This window comes from Cynoglossus semilaevis, chromosome 14 (assembly GCF_000523025.1).
Source record: "Cynoglossus semilaevis isolate Cse_v1.0 chromosome 14, Cse_v1.0, whole genome shotgun sequence".
Classification (NCBI taxonomy): Eukaryota; Metazoa; Chordata; class Actinopteri; order Pleuronectiformes; family Cynoglossidae; genus Cynoglossus; species Cynoglossus semilaevis.
Window position 1 is genome coordinate 8,935,252 of NC_024320.1, and position 19,280 is coordinate 8,954,531.

At 42.9% G+C, this 19,280-nt stretch overlaps 1 protein-coding gene across 2 annotated transcripts in view; it reads right to left on the reverse strand.

Moving 5' to 3' along the window:
- The window catches only part of rxraa (retinoid X receptor, alpha a), a 63,692-nt gene that overhangs the window by 35,166 nt on the left and 9,246 nt on the right, over nt 1-19,280 (reverse strand). For both annotated transcript variants that reach the window (XM_008324905.3, XM_008324904.3), the window contains exon 2: nt 11,587-11,700. In XM_008324905.3, the coding sequence (XP_008323127.1) occupies nt 11,587-11,700 (114 nt within the window). The remainder of the gene's footprint in view (nt 1-11,586; nt 11,701-19,280) is intronic.

Sequence of the window (19,280 nt, forward strand, 5' to 3'; positions counted from 1 at the left end):
GTGTAGAAGTGATGTCATCAGTGAAAGTGCAGGCTGTAGAGTGGAGCAGACACACGGTCCACATGTAGATAATCTCTCATCTCCTTTTCTCACTGCTCTGTTTCCGATGTCTATATTTCTGCTCACACCTAATCTCCCCAGAGTCCAGGATAATCCAGAATGTTCAAGGATAATCCAGGTTCACAGCCCAGAGTCTGTGGTGTCCTGGGAAGACACGGCAATAATCATGCAGCAGCTGCTGCTGCTGCTCTTACTGCTGCTGCTGGTACGTATGCTACTCCTGCTCCAGTTGTTACTGCTGCGTTTCCATTGATTCCTGCACAGGATCTGCACAGATGTCAGTTTTAGAAAGTGATGAACCTCAGTTATAGTCACATAACAAACAGCAGTCATGTGACCACCTGTGGTGAGTGTGTTTTCCATCAGAATTTCATAAGAAATATTTTGGCTTTTATTTTAATATTATATAGTTTCTACTTTAAACTTGTGACTGGCTGCAGTGCGACTTTTAGTTTAGACTGACAGAGCAGAACCAGCAGCAGCTCAGTGTTTGACCCGTATGCGACTAGGACCATTCCACATCACGGCCCAGCTGATGGACGAAGGCCTGATCTGCAGGGCCAGTCCTGATCCTGATCCTGATGCTGACTAAACTGAACTAAACTGAAGTTTTCATTAGCAGAGATTTTTTTTCTGGCAGATCTCCAACATACACACAGCATTTAAAAACTTGCTCTAACAGGGTTTTTCCACTCACAGATGAGGGGGATTTTCAGAGTGCAGCTCTGCTTCAGTCTGAAATAAAAACATACTGAAAGTCTGAGAAACATCAGGACGACGAAGAATCAGCCGTGTTTACTGTTAGCTCCAAATAATTAAAAATGAGTGGTTCGTGTTTTTATCTGCGGTTCTTTGAGGGGGTTTGCTGCTCTGATGTTCAACTAAACGCAACTTTTAAATAGTCAACATTATGGTCATCAACAACTGACAAGTGTCACTTTAACGGTTGAAATCCAGCGTCAGTGGTTTTAATAAATGGTGTTGAGTCACTTACAGCAGTGATGTTTGGATGTGTCGACTGTTGTTGTGTTTATAAGACATTTCAGTCCTGTCTGTCAGAGACGGATCATTACTGCCAGGGCTGTCGGACCGTTCAGTCTGTTTCCAATAAAAAGTTTTCTTTGGAACAGTCGGATTAGAAACAGGTTGAATAGATGAGTGTGTGAGTGAACTTTCTGGATTGGATTTTCTGGTTAAGACACTTTCAAAGATCAAAATGACAGAAAAAAAAGACAAAAGTTTTTCTTTTTTCCCCCCAATTGTGGCCAAACAAAACCATCTGGAACAAACAAAGTCTGACTTTCTGTACAAAGACTTCAAAAATGTGAGAAACTGCTGCAGTTTGAGCCTGAATGAAAGAAAACAACGTTAGAGAAAAGCCCCGCCTCCACACACAGATATGACTCATGATTTAACCAATTAGAGCAGAAGACTCAATTACTCGTTTCTCTTGCCCTTAAATAGACTTTTATAGGAGTCAGAGTTAAAGAGCATATCACCCTGTAAACATCAGCCGCTGAAACCATGAAATTCAAAAACTTGACCTGAGTTTTTCAGGAGTGAAAATTCTGCAGGATAAAATGTCGAAACTCAGAAAATTCAGGTCCTGATTCTGATTTTTCTCACTCTTCTTAATAAAAAATAAAAATCTTCATTCTGATTCTACAACCTGATTCTTCTCCCACTCTTAATGGTCCCAGAGTTTCTCCCCCTCTCCTCACCTCCTCAATTCTTCTGCTATCGGACAAAGAAACAAACGCTGATGAGGTACCGCAGGACGTGAATACAGAGGAGAAGGAGAAGCTTATGAAAATCAGAGAAGATGGATCTGAACGGGAGGAGGTGATGAGTGAAAGAACCAATGAGATCCCGGGAAATATCAGTGGAGCCGAGGAGATGAGGAGCTGAGAGGAGGAGATGAGGATCACCCAAAGTTTAATCACCTATAAAACACAGATCAGGAGGGAGACCAGACAGGAAAAAAGAAGAGGCAAGGAGGAGACTGGGGAGGACCGGAGAAGGAGACAAGAGGAGATAGTGGGAGAAAAGAGAAAAGAAAAGAGAAGAGACCGGAGAAGGAGACAAGAGGAGATAGTGAGAGAAAAGAGAAAAGAAAAGAGAGTGTGTGTGTGTGTGTGTGTGTGTGAAGCCTGAGGTTGGATTAAGACTCAGTCTTTATCAGTCACTTCACACAAACTCCCTGTGGATCATCTCAGCTTCATCTGCCTGCTCCTCAGGAAGGAAGTGAAGGACAACGAAGAAGAAGTCGGTGGAGGATGAGGTGAAGGTGACTAGGTGAAAAGTGAGCAAAAGAAGGAGGCAGGGAGGGAGTGGCAGGTATATGAAGAAACTATGGGGCTTCAAATGTTTCTGTGGAGGAAGGAATGGAAAGGTCAACAGAAGGTCGTTCCAGACATTCTAAGTTCTAACCTTTTATATAATGTCATTAGCTTCACTACGTCCTAATTCTTTTCACTAACTTTGACTTATTTCATCCGCACAGGAGCACGGGTAAGGAATTTATTTTGGAATCCAGTCGTGGATCTGATTGGATGGTTCAGTAGGCCAGATTCGACCCATGGGCCAGCAGTTTATACTCAGTGTTCTACAGCATCAGCAGCCTTCACCATATATGGACGTTAACCTGTTATATTTTAGACCTTGAACCTCGTCAATTCAGAACAGAGACGGAAGCTGAACGGACAGATCAGCTCTGGAGGGTCAGGGGTCAGCAGAGGTCAGCAGGCAAAATATGAAATCATTTTAAAAAGGGATGAAGATTGAGAAGCATCTTCAGATGGATGGATGGTTGAATGAACAGCTGGTGGAATCAGTGGATTAATGGATGGATGAATGGATGGTTGGACGGTTGGATGGTTGAATGAATGGATGAATGGATGGATTAATGAATGGATGGATGGATTGATGGTTGGATGGATGGATTGATAGTTGGTTGCATGAATGGATTGATGGATGAATGGAGTGATGGATGCCACCTCTCAGCCATCACTCTTCCACCACATCAATGTCACACCAACGTCACCACAGCAGCCTGCACAGCTCCGTCCAGACTATATTTACTGTCACTCTCACTTCTGTCATGTTTGATAAGTGGGTTATTAATTCTCTCTGACTCAGAGCTGAAAGAGTCACTTCCTGTCAGCTGAACCTGTCACTTCCTGTCTCACAAACAGGAAGATACTCTTCCCCATTCCTGACTTCCTGCTCCGCTGCACCAAGAGAGCTGGGACATGAAACACAGATGTAAATATGGAGAACAGGCAGAAGTTCTTCAAGTCCTGAAGAACCAACTCAACATGTCACTGTGTGGAACATCAGTATCCAGACCAGGAAAGGTCAAAGAGAGAGAAACCAGAGCAGAGTTCTGGTCACACTGGAACCATCCAGAACCCACAGCAGCATCTCTCGCTCTGACAGAACATTCTGAAAACTGTCAGAAGAATGACTGAAGATCTGCGCTGGACGTTAGAGTTTAGAAGAAACTGAGACATGATGTTCTCACTCAGCTGCAGGAGAATCTACCTCCAGTCTGTCTCAACATTTGACTGCAGGACAAATTTTCAAATAAATGTCTTAATCTGAAGTTGACCTTCTGACTGGACAGGTCAGCACATTCATCTGTTTATCATCATGTTATTTTCTTACTTACATAACGATTTAGGGTGGCCAAATGTGCAATGTTATTTTGCATTAGCCTTTAGCTTAGATTTTTAAAAGAGTTTTAAATATAAACACATACAAATATACAGAAAGATTTGTTTGAGTCCCTTTTTTATTTTTGATCTAATTGATGGCTGAGGTTTTTTTTTTAAAAAAAAAGAAAGACACTGAGTAAAACATTCTTGTCACTTGTCATACTAAGTTTTTTCTGTTCTTGATTTTTCTAATATTTATTTCCATGATTCCCCCCCCCCTTCCCCACAAATTTGAGTCTAGGTGAAGTAAAAACCTTCTAAATCAAACATGTTCTCATGTGTTAGATGAGAGGTTCTAAAGTCCAGAGATTGAACCCAGGAGCAGAGGAGATAAGGGAGTGAGAACACAGAGGTCACAGAGTTCTGATCAGAGGTCACGCAGCACATCAGTGACGAAAGTCTCACCCCATCACTGAACAGAACAATTGGCTCCTGGCTGAAGCTCTTTTTTTATCCCCAGAACAGATGGACGACAGGAAGAACTGTGTTATGATGTCACGGGTCACTTCCTGTGACCGTCAGCTCTCTGCACGTGTACGCACTGCACGTGCACTGGGAGAGCAGATACACACACTGAGCCTTTCATAGAGGTGTCACATTCACATGTAACACCTGACAGAGTCCCAGCTCTAAGCAGACTCAGCAATATTACACACACACACACACACACACACACAGTGTGTATGAGAACACAGAAGCACAGACGGCAGCAGGAGCAGAGTTAAACAAACAACTCCACGATCATTATCAGCATCAGGTCACTGACACGCTGCTGCTGCTGCTGCTGCTTAAGTCCGTCTGTAATCCCGTGTCCTGAGAAGAGGGTCGCCCCACTGACACACAGATGTCAGCATCTTGGCTGTGAGCAGCAGGAAGACACCAGGACACGATGTTCTCCTGCCTTTCATAATATTTAGTGCAACGGTATCACACAGACGATTAACTCCTCACTGGGAGATTCCGCCTGCAGCCGAGAGGGAAAGTCAGCATGTAAACAGCAGCGACTGCTGCCGAGTCATCAGCCAGCTCTTCTATGGATGCACCACATAGTAGAGTTTTTTTTCCGTTTCCTTTAGTAGCGACCTGAAGCCTAAATGTCCCTGAAATCTGTGTCATTGATCCTGGACGTCTGCTACAGCAGGAGGTGAAGGTCACAGTTACTGACCAGATACACAAATAAAGGATCAATCCCAATCATTTTTGTTGACCGTCCCTGTGTGACTTTGGCTTCAGTCCCCGCCCCGACCTCTTCAGCTCCTCCTCCTGTTCAGTCTACAGACACTAACGCGTCACATGAGTTTATGGACCCTGAGACCAGAGCTTCTTCTCAGTCGTGATGTTCCTGCTCAGTCCTAACATGACATTTCCATTATCTGCTGCTCGTGTCCGTCCACACTCTGCTCTCCAAGGACACACTCCACTCAGACTCACTCCAGCCTCACGCACACGCCTGCATTAGTGTACTCTGCTGCTGCTGCTGGAACAGAGACACATGTGACATCAGCAGGTCATTCCCCTCTGACCAACTGACCTCCATCCTCAGGCCAACATGCTGACTTCCTGTTTGACATTTGTTGGAATGTGTGGGCGGAGCCAGAGAGAAAGAGGGGAGTAGGTGAGGTCAGGTCAGGTGGTCTTCACATCCACAACTCAGTGGGTTTTGTTTTTTTTTTTCACTCTCCCTTACTTCCAGCGTTTAATGTCAGACATGTCCAATCATTTTAGCATCAACACCGCGATGCTCCTCCTTCTCCTCCTCCTTCTCCTCTTCCTACTGCTGCTCCTCCACTGATGGAGTGGAAATTGCTGATGCTTGTCGTATTAATAATTACTTTATCCAGGATAGGAGCTGTTAAACAAACCATAGAACTGGTTTGTCAGTGTGATTTTTTTTCTTCAATTTTTAAAATAAAAAATAAAGATGCTGAGCCTCCTCCTGGATGACATTCAGTCACGAGAGAACAAGCTGGAGGCAATAAAAAACAGATAAAAGATGGCACTGCGTCACAGAGACACGGCTCACCATGACTGTCCTCCATCAGTCCAAACCACACTGTTCTGCCACAGCGGTGCCTGACAGTTTATCCCACACAGAACAAGCGGTTCTGGTGAATCGAGATGAGGCGCAGAGTGTCTGATGGTTCAAATCCCCAGGTGCAGGCGGGGAACAGAGGGTGACTCTTTAACACTATTGGTCCCAATTAAAATCAGCTAGTCTGGGAGTTCACCTCAGGCATGACAAACTCCATCTACATCCTTGACCCGGCCAATCACAGGGGCGCTGGCCTTAGTGAGGCCAGGGACTTAAAAACTAAGTCCAGAGTTCATCGCTCAGTCGTAGAAAAAAAATCAGAGGAACGGTTTGAATTTTCAAGTAAATTAATTATTAAGTGCAGAGTTTAAATTCAGTGTTGCTCTTTACAAAGCTACATCTCAGCTAAACGGCTATAAACAAGACGGTGAACATCTAGGACAGAGCTCAGAAAAAAGACAGACTACAGAACAATGAACAACTGTGAGATGTTCTGAACCACAGGAGATAAAACAAGAACAATGTCCACTTCAGTGAAGACATATTCTGTCAGATTTGGTCAATCCCAGTGTCTCCTGAGACAAACCTCAGCTAGTCCATGACCTTCTCAACAACAGAGATGTGGACAGAGCAGGACATTTCTGATGTCACAGCACAACTGTTTCAAGGCCATAAACCCCTGAGACCCAGCGTGACAAACAGACAGAAGGAGGATTCTGAGTCCAACTCTCCTGCTGTCAATCTTCACTGTCACCACAAGACAGAACAGCAAGAAAAATAAAACAAAGAGGAATATGAAAAATAAAGGAGAGAAAACAGTCCTGGTCCAAACCTCCTGGCAGCAGAACCAGGGTCTGAGTGAAGAAAAAAACCAATCCCAGCGTTGAGTCTTTGACTCTGAGGTTTGACTAAGAGTTGACTGAACAAACGCGTTTCCTCAGTTGGCTATATATGGCTAACCTTTAGCAATTTTCTCACTACTTTTAAGTGTTTTTACAGCTTTATGTATTTTTTTAATTGTTGGAAAAGGACACTTGATTGGCAGTCCAGACATAACTTACAGTAAAACTCAAATAGAAAATGTGGTTTAAAAACGACCAGCTGCAAAAACAGGTAAAATTGACCAAAAGACAATAATAAGAAGAAAAAGAATATAAAATGAAACATAAATTAAATAGTAAATTAGTAAATTCAAGAGGTCCTGGAAAAAAGTAAAAGTTTTTTGTAAAACAATTTTCAGTTTCAGTTTCCATTTAAGTGTGTTTTAACTTAAACACAGATTTCAGTTTCAGTTTCCATTTAAGTGTGATTTAAACACTTAAACACAGTGACTGGTCGTTGGGTTCTAGACTAATGGACTCTCTCCTGTTGAGAGCAGCAGCAAAAACAGCATCAGCATTATTAACCATTTATTATTGTTAAATTATTCATTTTGTTAATCTTTGCTGATTTTGTGAAAACCTGTGAGCAGAGCAGGACTGAAGCTAAATACACCTAATTACCAGTGTGATAACAGTCTCTCACCCTGTGACGACCATTAAGTTCTTCTCATGGTGGTGGGAGGTATGAACCACTTATCAACCGTCTGGACTATTTCAATATATTCAGGCAGGTTCATGATTGTAATACATTGGTCATGTGATTTAGTAACTTTAAATGTGAAGGTTAACTTTGAATGAACTGTATTTTTTGTCAGAAATGTCTCCATATTATATTGAAAAAATGAGTTTTTCTGTTTTTAATTATAGAGTTTGTGTCGAACAATGAACCTCTGTGTGTGAGTGTGTATCAGCATGTGTGTGTACCTACAGGTGAATGTGTGTGTGTTCAGACTAACTCTTCAAAGTTTCTCACTGTGGGTTCGGTCACATTTATATCAATTAAAGGAGCAGTGCACACTATCCAGTTTTCCCAGTCTTTGCCAAACTCCACTTCTCTGACCTGATGTAAACTGAACACCAGTTGTTAATTTACAAAAAAGCTTCTTCATCAGGATAGTCCAGCCAATCAGAGTTCAGGAAAGATGGCGAGCAGCCGAGACTAACGAGCTGCGCATTTGTGACCTGATGACCTTTGCAGGACATCGGCCTGGGAAACAGGCGAGACTGGAGTCCAGGATCTGAAGTCAATCAAACATATATACACACACCTACACATACAGTAAATATATATACATGTGTGGTATGAATATAAAGGGTCAGCTGTTCAGAGCTGAGCAGGTTCAGATGTGACAGAGTGAATTTAACTCTACTGCCAAAGAGAAGAACATGGAAATGACAGGGCGCCGAGCCGGGGGGGAGTAATAATGATGAGAGGAGCCCCTCCCCCCTCCTCAGAACCAGGATCAGAATTGGTTCTGTCATTCGGACCCTCTAAACATGGAACATATGTGTGTTTCTGGCAGTCAGAGTGCATTATGGGAGAAGGCAGCGGCTGAGTTCATCAGGAAAAAATTAGCCTCTCTCTCTCTCTCTCTCTCTCTCACCCCTTCTGTCTCTCTCTCTCTCTCTCTCTCTGGCTGGTTCAGCGGGCCCCCCTGCTCTCTGATTGGTCGGTGACAGGGCCCGCTCGGTTTGAGGGCACCCCAGACATTCCTGTGGATAATCTTTTCCATTCCTGTGCTGGTTTCACTGAGGACAGACCCAATCACTGCACAAGGCCGCCATTGTCAGGAGGAGGAGGAGGAGGAGGAGGAGCAGGAGCAGGAGGAGGAAAAAGCTCTGTTCCTCCACACTGTCTCCTCACTCACCTCATACATAAAGAGAAGAGCTGAACTCCTCCCATGACAGGGTTTAAATAAAAACAATCAATAATTACTTTGACTTTTGAAAAGTCACCATTCAACAGAAGAAAAAAAAAAAACGTTTTCACACTCGGCTCCTTCCCGTCTCCTTCTCTGCTCCACCTCCTCACACACTGAATCCAATCTTTTTGTCTCATTAATCTTCTTTTGTCTGTCGTCTCATTGAGAATCTTCTTATTTTCTTCTCGAGTCCAGTTTTAGTAGTAAATAAACTTTCTCACACTCCCCTTCCAGTAAAAAAGTTGTTTTTGAAAAAAATTATAAACAATGAGAAACCACTGAAACCGGAGCCGGACCACATCAGTCCACACGGGTCCACATGAGAGCGGCAGCCCTGGACACTGAACTTTCCCAGAATCCTCTGCCTGCTAACCACAGCAGCTTGTCATTGTGGCCGCGGCGGTGGAGCGGAGCTAGAACGCTGGAATTGCAGGAGAATTTGCCGGATTTATAGAAACACGTTCCATAATTAGAGCCATGATTATTATTACAGGGTTTTAGAAAGTCCAGGACTCAGGCCTGGTCCTGGTTCTACAGATCTCAGCCTGATCAGAGGCAATAATCTGAGTTAAAAACACTCAACTTGATGGACTTTTCTGCACTGGACCACGCACAGTGATTGGCGTGAATGAATAAAGGACTTGGACTGAACATAAATACTTTCTCTTTAGTTTTTATGCTTGATGACTGTTGGTGACCCCACAGTCAAATAACTGATGTTGGTTTTTTAACCTGAAAAAGCAGAACCAGTCCATACATTTGTGATGGGGACTCTGTGAGTGAAATAAACCCACTCCTTCTGCAGGGTGTGACGGTTAAAAATAAATAAAAGATGTAGTCTTCTGTCATGATTAGTGAGGGAGAGGCTGCTGGGCGAAAAAAAAAAAAAATACAACCCTGCAGCTCGGCCAATTGTCAGGCTCAAACATGTTCAGGAAAAAATATTTGCCAATGAAAGAGACAGGAGTGAAGGAGATACAGTATCTGAGCAGGCTTGACTACCACTGAGGACCAGCTCCAGACTCCACAGGAATGAAGACAAGGCCAGAGGTGGAACTATGTCTTATAAGAAATGAAAATGTATAAAAAGGACAGATTTAGCTCTTCGTCATTATCGTGACGTTGTTTCTAAACACGACTCAACTGTCAGAACAAAAACTCGACAAAAAGGTATAAAAAAAACCTTATTGAAAAAAGATAACTGCAGTCCTTGATGAAATATTCTCAAAAAGAATTCTAATGCTAACAATATAAATAATACTATAATATTTAATTATAATTTTGAATGACCACATTAAACAATCAGAATCAGAACAGAAGTAAAATCAAATATTAGTTTTTTTTTTTTTTTAGAACCAATGATTTTGGCCCATGAACCCTGAAGACTTTTAAGCGCTGAAGCCACCAACATGGTACTGGTCTTGGTACTGTTAGGACCATATGGTTCCAAGAGGACAGAAACCAGGGGCCTTGGTACTGTACTGTGGAACTGTTTAACAGAGCAGAGGAACTGATTTGTTTGACTGTCAATGGGCTCCACTATAAAACAGATAAATCCCATGTCATCTCCTCTTCCTCCTCCTCCTCCTCCTTCTCCTCCTTTTCCCCTCTTCTTCCTTTTCCTCTCCTTCTTCTGGCCCTGTATACCAAACCCTGACACTGAATAAAAAACCTCAGCTTTAACCACAGGTTCCTGTAAGTCACACAGGTGACTCATTAAAACATTCCACAGACTTCAGCTCAGAACTTGCAGTGAAGTCACAACCTGCTTGTCTGTAAGGCTGAGGGGGCGGAGCCAAGGAGCAGTTAACCTGTCTGTCAGTGTGGCTCCACATGCAAAGACAACATCAATCACGTAAAAAAAAGAGAAAAGGCAGGAGGCAGACACACCTGTGACCAGAGGCGATGGCTCAGAAAAACAACTAAAAAAAACAACTCAGACAGAGAGGAATCAGAGAAACTCTGAGAATCTCATCAGTGACAAGCTGTTATTAAAACTCCCAGACGGAATTTCCGTTACGAACGTCCTCAACGTCCCTCTTTTCTTCCCCTGCTCAGGACTCTGGTGTATGGGACAGGATGAGACATGTTTACACCAGTAGAGTCAGAACCAGGAATCCTTTATTTTCAGTTCTGTTTTCAATCCTAACTTTGGACAATATGGATTTTTGTCCATTTAAAAATCAGCATTAAATCTTCATCTAAATTTGATTCCTAAATTCTGACATCGCTGCTGTCCAGGGACCACAGTCGTTTGATTCAAGTGTCTTTGTCCAGGGACACATCAGCATGTATTTGGGCCAAGGATTAAACCACCAACCGTCTGGTTGAAAGAGGAGCAGCTCTACATTCTGATCCACAGCCAGCATGAAGGAGGACCGCGTGTTTATGACCAACCGAAATCTGCGTCCAGATCAGCTGAGCCATTAGCAGGATAAAAACATCAGAGGAATTTCTTTTTTAATTTGAATAATGAGTGCAGTTTTGTAAACACACAAACAGATTTGACTGAGGACAAGGTGAAGACGATAACAGCTGCAGGAAAATCACATGATCCTTCAAACTAATTAAGTCTCTCCTCACACATTAGTCAAACATCGCCACTTCCCTCTCAAACACAAATGTGTGTGTGTGTGTGTTTAACAAGCACACATGCTGCACTTCTGAGTCACATCTGAGTCACATGTACTGTATGCGTTTGTGTTCAAATGTTCCAGTGGCAGAAGAAAAAAAAACATCTTTCACCTTTTATCTCTGAATCAAAGAGAGGAGTTGAAGCTGATACAGGTTTAAATAAGATAAAGATTCAATAAAAACAACCAGTGACGGTGGTGAGAACTGTCGACCTCCTCCACTCCGTAACTCCACCATCAGACCCCGCACCAGAAGATGCTGGGTCTGATGTTGAGCTGCCTCTCACGCCGAAGACACACATACTGAACGTGTGAACAAACACTCGGTGTTGGCGGTGTTACCTGAGGACAGACGACGCTGGTGCAGAGGACACATGCCACTGAAGCAGGAGCAGGCTTCACCTGAACGACCTCGATCCATGGGCGGAGCCAGCGAGCACTGGGGCTTCAGGAACCCTGTGATCAGAGACGAGGAGGGGTAAAAAATGAAAAACTGTTTGAGAACAAACACTGCAGGGTGGTGATGGGAAAATGTTGGTTTAAAGGGTTAGCTAAGGTTTTCAGAGTTAGGGGAGGTGTAAAAAAACACAGCTGTATGTTAACACAGACCCACAAATACATGTACTACCCTGCAATAATATAATAATACAATTTAAGATGCATCTTTTTGGAACTGTGTCATTCTTAGACTGATGTTTGGTCTGTAAGCTAAAATCACTGATTTTCTGGACTCTGGTGTGGGAGAGTGCGTTATTAAAACTATTAAATGTCAAACATTAGTCACACAGACAGCAAGTTTTTTGCAGCTGAAAACCAAATCTAACAGGCTAACGTTAATGAACATTAAATAAAAAAAAGAAAGATCAAGAAAAGCACACATTTGCTCCCTGGAGCCTGGTGTCACCATCAGACCTCTGACGTTAAAGTCTCTGTGGTCATGTGGACAATTTGCTGACCTCCTGACCACAGATGGCACCAAAACCTTGTTACTTCTTGTGTCTGCTGCTGGTTAGAGGCTGCTGCGTGTGTGTGTGTGTGTGTGTGTGTGTGTCGGGCTGCAGGCTGCGGTGGACCACGCTGTCACACTGTCTGTGTCTGAGGTCACAAAGGTCCTTCTCAATAGGGAAGTCATTATGAGACACAATGAAGACACTGAAGATGCCGTCGGCCCCTGAAGGCCCTGATCCTCACCAGCGTCTCTGGCATTATTTAGCATTGGTAGAAGATGAAGACGACGAAGAAGAGGAAGATGAAGAAGAGGCTGGACCACAAAGGAACTTAAACCACTGCATTCTGAGGGGACACCCTTTCAGTCCAAGAGCAGAGACAGAGATGCAGCACGAGGACAGAACCAGAAACGAGACGGCCTTCATTTGTCCACACCTTAAACTCAAAGAGCAAAGTCTGATGTTTGAGCTTGTTTGTGTGAAGGAGGAAGGAGAGGAGGATAAAAAAGAATCTGACTTTATTGAGCGGAGAGCTCAGGTGGATCTGGACTGCATCATCAGGTTTCTGTCTGAAAATCCAAACTTCATTTATTTCTCATGACGACCTTCAGATGTCCAAAAAATATCCAGACGGAGCAGAGGAGAGAAGCTGAGCCTCTTCCTCCTCCTCCTCCTCCTGCTCCTCTTGATCTATAAACTACCCAGATTAGTTCGCAGTGAGATGAGGCCAAACAACAATTTACATCATGATCAGAGCTTAGTTTTATTATTTCCTTTTTTATTCTTCAACATGTAAAGGAGAGGTTTTTTTTTGATGAACAAAGTTCATGAAATTGTGACATTTTTTTTTTTATTTGAGTGTGTGTGTTATAAATCATAGGTCCCCAACCACCAGGCTTAGGGTGAAGAGTCCCATCAAAATAAAAGTCTTTATTGAGCTTCTTTAAAAAAAGTGGAAAAAGTCACAGAGGAGACAGGAGAGCAGCCTTGAATTTCAAAATAAAAGTTCATTTACTACTCAGAGTACAGCTTCACCACCACTGCTGATTCTCATCTGACAAACCCTCTCTATACCATATGTGCTGTTCATTGTCATATTTGACCTCGATGACCTTTGGATATTTTATACATCATGGTTTTTGTTCTGATTTTTTTTTTTACCTTATTGACCACTAAGAATATTGTCCTACAGGAGACTAGTCTGTGGTGAGGTGTGACTATAATGTAGCTAAATCTCAATCGTGATTAATCACAATCGCTTCCATCTATTGATGGAACAGAACGACAGATAACGGCAGTCTGTCAATAACAACATGTGTACAGTACATTTGCCTGGACTACACAATGTCGTAGTTGCTTAAAATAGCCATTAGACCAGTAGTTCTCAAATAGTGGGGTGGTCCACCCTGGGGGGCAAAAGGGGCTTCCAATTGAATATAGCCTGCTGGACATTAGTGTACCGCTGCTGTAATGCTTGAATGATAACAATCCTCCAGTCACTAGGTGGCAGCAACTCATACAGTGGTTTGTACAGATAGAAATATACATGTTATCAGGTTCTCAATAGTATTTCAGTTGGCAGGGGTTTGGATCGCAGGGGGGCGTGAAAACATTTCTGGCGGGGCGGGGGGGGGCGTGACAGAAAATAATTGAGAACCACTGCATTAGACTAATTAGCGTTTGCTAAAGTGATTGTGTTGATGCGTCGTTTGTCAGTGGTTTAAACACAGAGGTTAATGGAAGGCTGCTGCTGTGTCAGTGACTGAGGTCAGACGTTAATGTCCACTGCTGTGTGTTGTCAGCTGCTTGTTATTAAAATATAATAACTGATGTGTTAATCAGAGAGAAGAACTGCTGTCCGACCATCACAGAGTTTCTCTGATTAACCCCATCTTCAGAACGCTGCAGAGTTCGTCCCCTGAAGGCTGGATCTTCCTGTTCATTAAAACCCATCATGTCTTCCACCAGCTCTAAAAACATGAAACACCAGTCGGATCAAGGTTCTAAGGACGGTCTCTGTAAGACCAGCAAGGAGGACGGCTTTTAAAATGTTCCAGGGACCATTTCCTTCTCCATTATCAGCCAAACAGATGGCTAACTTTGAACCAATTTTTACAATTCTGGTCACCTCTGATCCAGATCTCTGATCCTGATCTCTGATCCAGATCTCTGATCCTGATCTCTGATCCTGATCTCTGATCCTGATCTCTAATCCTGATCTCTATTCCTGATCCTATATATCATGTTACATCACCTGTCCTACAGGTGTTAGTTGCTCTCAGGTGTGGACAACGTTAGACCACTTAAAGTCTAAACTTGTTCCTTCATCAGAGTTCTAAATCACCACAGACAGTTCTAGTGTCGCCCAGATGTGTCTGTGAAACAAACGTCAGAACTTTTACAGGAACACCAGCTTTTCACTGAACCACATTCAGGGGTTTACGAGAGTTTTTTGCGGCGCAGCGCTCGATTGTTCACCTCACATGTTGCCATGGTGATCAAGCCCAAGGTCAAAGTTCATTAGGCCTTGAATGCTTCTCCCAGGTCCAATAAAAATAAAAATAAAAATAAAAGAGCGTTCCCACATTGGACTCCAGCCATCAATCACCACAGTTACTGTCGCCAGTGTCCTTCACCTTCAGCAGCAGAGGACATAGGTCCAGACTGTCAGGGACCAATCAGAGCTTTGAGGACATCCACAGACCAATGGCATCTTTGATAAGACAATCGCAGACCAATCGCAGCTCAGAGAAGACAGTCACAGACTAATCACAGCTCAGAGTATATAAACACTAGAGTATAAAACAGCAGCAGCAGCAGCAGCAGCAGCAGCAGCAGCAGCAGCAGCAGCGACGGTCTACTATGTTAATGTTCTATTTCATCTATTGCAGCTGTGTGGCCTCAGTCTGAAGGTTCTACCGATGTGGTACCTGTGTTCTTTTGCACTCGTACATTCTTCATTGATCTGTTCTGGATGAGTGAGTGAATATCAGGCACCACAGACAGCTGTTTCTTCTCTAAAAGAATCTTAGACTAAATGTACAGCAGAACAGACACACGGTGACCCTGGTGGAAGACAAAACCCTGAGCTTCAGCCACAACAAACCACAGCAACACTTCCAAATATCACAGTGGAACTCTGTCATGTCACTGCAGCTCTGGAGATTAACACCTCAACATCAATATCATGAGTGGATTCAGAAAACGCTGCAGGTTAAGAAGAGGGACAGAACAGACCCAAAGGTGTAGTTAGAAAAATCAGTTATCTTTAAGGTGGTCTTTATAGCAGCTGGTGACAGGACGGTCTCAATCCCCGGAACTGAACTGAAGCTCCCACTGCTCCACGTCATCATCCTCCGCAGAGAAGTGGAGAAAAAAAAATCTCTCCTGATTCAAGAACACCAGGTCAAAGTGGAAGTTATTTTTAAATCTAATGAGGACGAAGATGAGGAGCCCCTGGACGTGGTCCAGATCATCTCTGAACGCTGTTGACAGTCTTCACTGATCAAAGACCATCACCTTCAGCCTGTGATGTCTGAAGAAAGCTTGAGCGTAAAGACATGAATATTCAGACCTGTTAGCAGCTGACAGAAAACACTGCAGGGGAATCGAACCGTCAGCTTTTTTCTCCGTCACAGAAGGTGGAGGTGTTGTGCACAACCACCTTATTGTCCTGACACCTGAAGCTGCAACACCATGAATCCACTAAGAACATTAAGGCCCACACTCTACTGCTGCTGCTGTTATTAAACACCATTTTCTTTTCCACTACAAACTCGGCACATTCTCTCACTCCGACCTACTTTTACTCTCCAAGGTCGATGCCCTGTCAACATCAGGACGCACATCAACATGAATTCTCTTCACTGCTGTCACTGAAGGTCTTTTCTAACAGCACCGTCCTTCAGATCCATCTGCGGTTTATTTTGTCGTAAAGACATTTTATACAAAAGATCTATTGTGGCATTTTCCCATTCGCAAACAGCATCAGAAGCAAAAATGATGGAGGTAGTAGACTTCTAGGTGTAGTCTGTCAGAGATAGTCAGCAGTGCTCAACATTCTGTCAAACTTTACTAAACTTAGCAAAGACCAATAAATTAGTAAAGAACAACAGGATTATTCAAAGTAGGTTGGCTAGCTTGTTTGGCTAAAACATGTCTTAAATAGACAAAAACAGCAAAAAAAAAAAAAAGCTTCAACACTAGACTTCAACAAGTGCCAGAAAATAAGCCTCTATACCAGAACAGCACAACCTGCAGCTCAGGAGCCACATGAGGCTCTTACGATCATGTCGAATTTTATGTTTGTGTTTTTTTCCACTATGTGAATCTCATGCCGATGGGCGTTGACACAAATTAGTTACGTAAGACCCGCCCCCATTCGCACAGATGGAAATATGTACACAAGAAGTTTTGATAGCGTGAAAAGTTTTATTTATTTATTTATTTTAAAGGGATGGGGCAGTTCACACGTGCCCATGTTTATCACGTGGCTCTTTGCAGTAACAGTAAAAATTGTGGCTCTTAGACTCTTGACTGGTTGGCCACCCCTGCTCTAAACACTTATATAGACGACATCAATTTGAGAAAAATGCTAAATCTGTGCCAAAAAAACCTTAATCAACATTTATATGATGTCAACTGTTTCTAAAATATATTTAGATGTAAAAAAAAAAAAACAGAAAGTAATATGGAAAATATGATGTGAGTGTCCTTTAACTGAGAATGTTCTGAAATGAAGTGTTGGATCATTCCAGAACATCTGGATGCACAGCTGCAACAATAAAAACACCTTCAAGACATTAAACAGATGAGATGCTGTTTCAAAAACATGGATTAAAAAGGCAGATATAAAAAAAACAGGATAATTTGAAAAAATAGAAAAAAACACTGACAGTCAGTGAAAAACTCCATTACAGCCTGGAGTCAGAAAGTGGAAAAAAAATTGGAAGAATCCTGTCTGGGAAGTAAAATTTATGGAAAGTTGGTTGTAAAATGAGCAGCTCTGTTTGAATATGAGGGTTTGACATGAAGCCAGGCTGGAGTCAGAGCTGGACAGAAAACAGAGGCCAGACTCTGACTGGAGTGTGTGAATGAAGACCACAGAGTGGAAACATCACGACCATCAGAGCAGATCATCAGAGCAGATCATCTGCTCTGATGGACATTTACACACACTTCTCCCAGAGAGAGGAGAAGTCAACCAAGGAAAATCTGTACAATAATAATACTGGATAATGTTTGTGCGGCCGAGGAGGAGGAGAAGGAGGAGGAGGAACACGGTGAAGGTTTTTATAAAGATCAGAAGGAAAATTTCACTGCGTCTGAAAAATAAATGTGTGTTTCAGAACATTCAGTTCTCGGCTGGTTTTCACTTGAACAACAGGAAGAGAAGATTTAAAAACATGAATCAAATATAATTGAGTGAAGACTGGAGGACAGAGGACAGTCCGGGACGAAGATCTGAGTCCCAGGATTATGAAGATCATGTTCTCTCTTCAGGAACACACACATTCCACACATTCCAAGAGGCGACTGGACACAGCTGCTGCAGCAACCATGACCTACAGGACAGACTAGGGTTCAACTCCAGTCAACCTCCACTGACCTACAGTCATACACTGTGTTCACACCGGCACTTAATACAGTCGCTGCAACACCAGTTTCACTTCCTGTTTGTGTTCACACTACAAAGTAAAGTGCACTCGCTCCTTAACTGATGCGCATTAAATAACCCACCCTTAGATGGCGGTTTAGATCCTGTCGCAGGATTGACTTAGTGCGCCTGCTCATCTTCCACCACTTGTGGTCTTTCCACATGCTTTTACCAGTGTTTTTACAAATGAATGATAAGTCAGACAGCTTTAATGATGCAAAGACAACGTGCAGCTTGAACTGGAGGATACTGTGCACAACAACCAAACTGTAACGCCCCTCCAACAGAAACACAACCAGGGAGAGACCTGAGCACTTTTTGAAACTTTTATTACAAACAATCAACAACCGAGCTGCTGTTACAGGCACATCTCACTCTGAACTTCTCCGTAACTCTTCCCTGTTCTCTCCTTTCACTCCCCATCTCTTCACCTTGCTCCCCATTTCTTGTTCTCTGACTATAATGCTGGCGCTTATGGTCATCGTCACAAAGGATGAAGCATCGTGCAGACCACAATCAACATCAAATAACGTTGTTAAGACAAAAATGTGATTGTTATTTTAATATTATTTGAGCCTCAAAGAAGTCCGGCCCTCCAACAAATGTAGTTGCTGACCTCTGCTGTAGACTGACTAAAATCCATCGGACAGGCCTTACTATAGGAGAGACCTGTCAGACATTAGTCCAACTACAGTCTGACTATGATCAGACCAAACAACCACATCCAGTTGGACTACAGCCCAACAACAGTCACAAATCCTGTGTCCCTTAGTGCAGTGTTTCCTAACTTTCCTAACTGGGGACCCATATTTTAAAGGTCACAAACCTTCGCGACACAAGTCAATAGACATTATTCGTAAACTCCTGGGAAACATGATGTGAGACTACCCCCCAAAAAATCTCTTGCGACTCACAGTGGACTTCCTGATCAGGACAGATAAAGATAAATGAATTCATCGAAATGGATTTAAGCTAGACAGAGACAAACGGGAGGAGAAGAAAGTCAAGGACAAATGAGGGTCAGAAACATCATCAAACTCCACCCTGACCTTCATCTGAATTGGATTATGAAAAATGAAGATCAGAAGAACAGGAATTTTTATAGTTGGACTTAAAACTATCCTCATCAGGTCTGTCTTTTGTTTACATTTTTTAACTGAATTTTTTTCTGGTTTGAAAAATAAATGACATTCTGTGATTGGACATAGAACACTGAGAAAAGAACACTGTTAGAGAGAGGGAGAGAGCAGAGGAGAGAGGATGGGTGAAGAGAGGAGTAGAGAGGAGTGAGGGAGAAGGGAGATACACCCGCAACACAGGAGAAAAAAGGAGGAGTGAAATGAGAAGAGAGGAGAGAAAAACAGGGAACGAGGGAGAAGGAGTAGTAGATGAGAGAGGGGGAGGGAGAGGGAGAGAGAGAGAGGGAGAAAGTA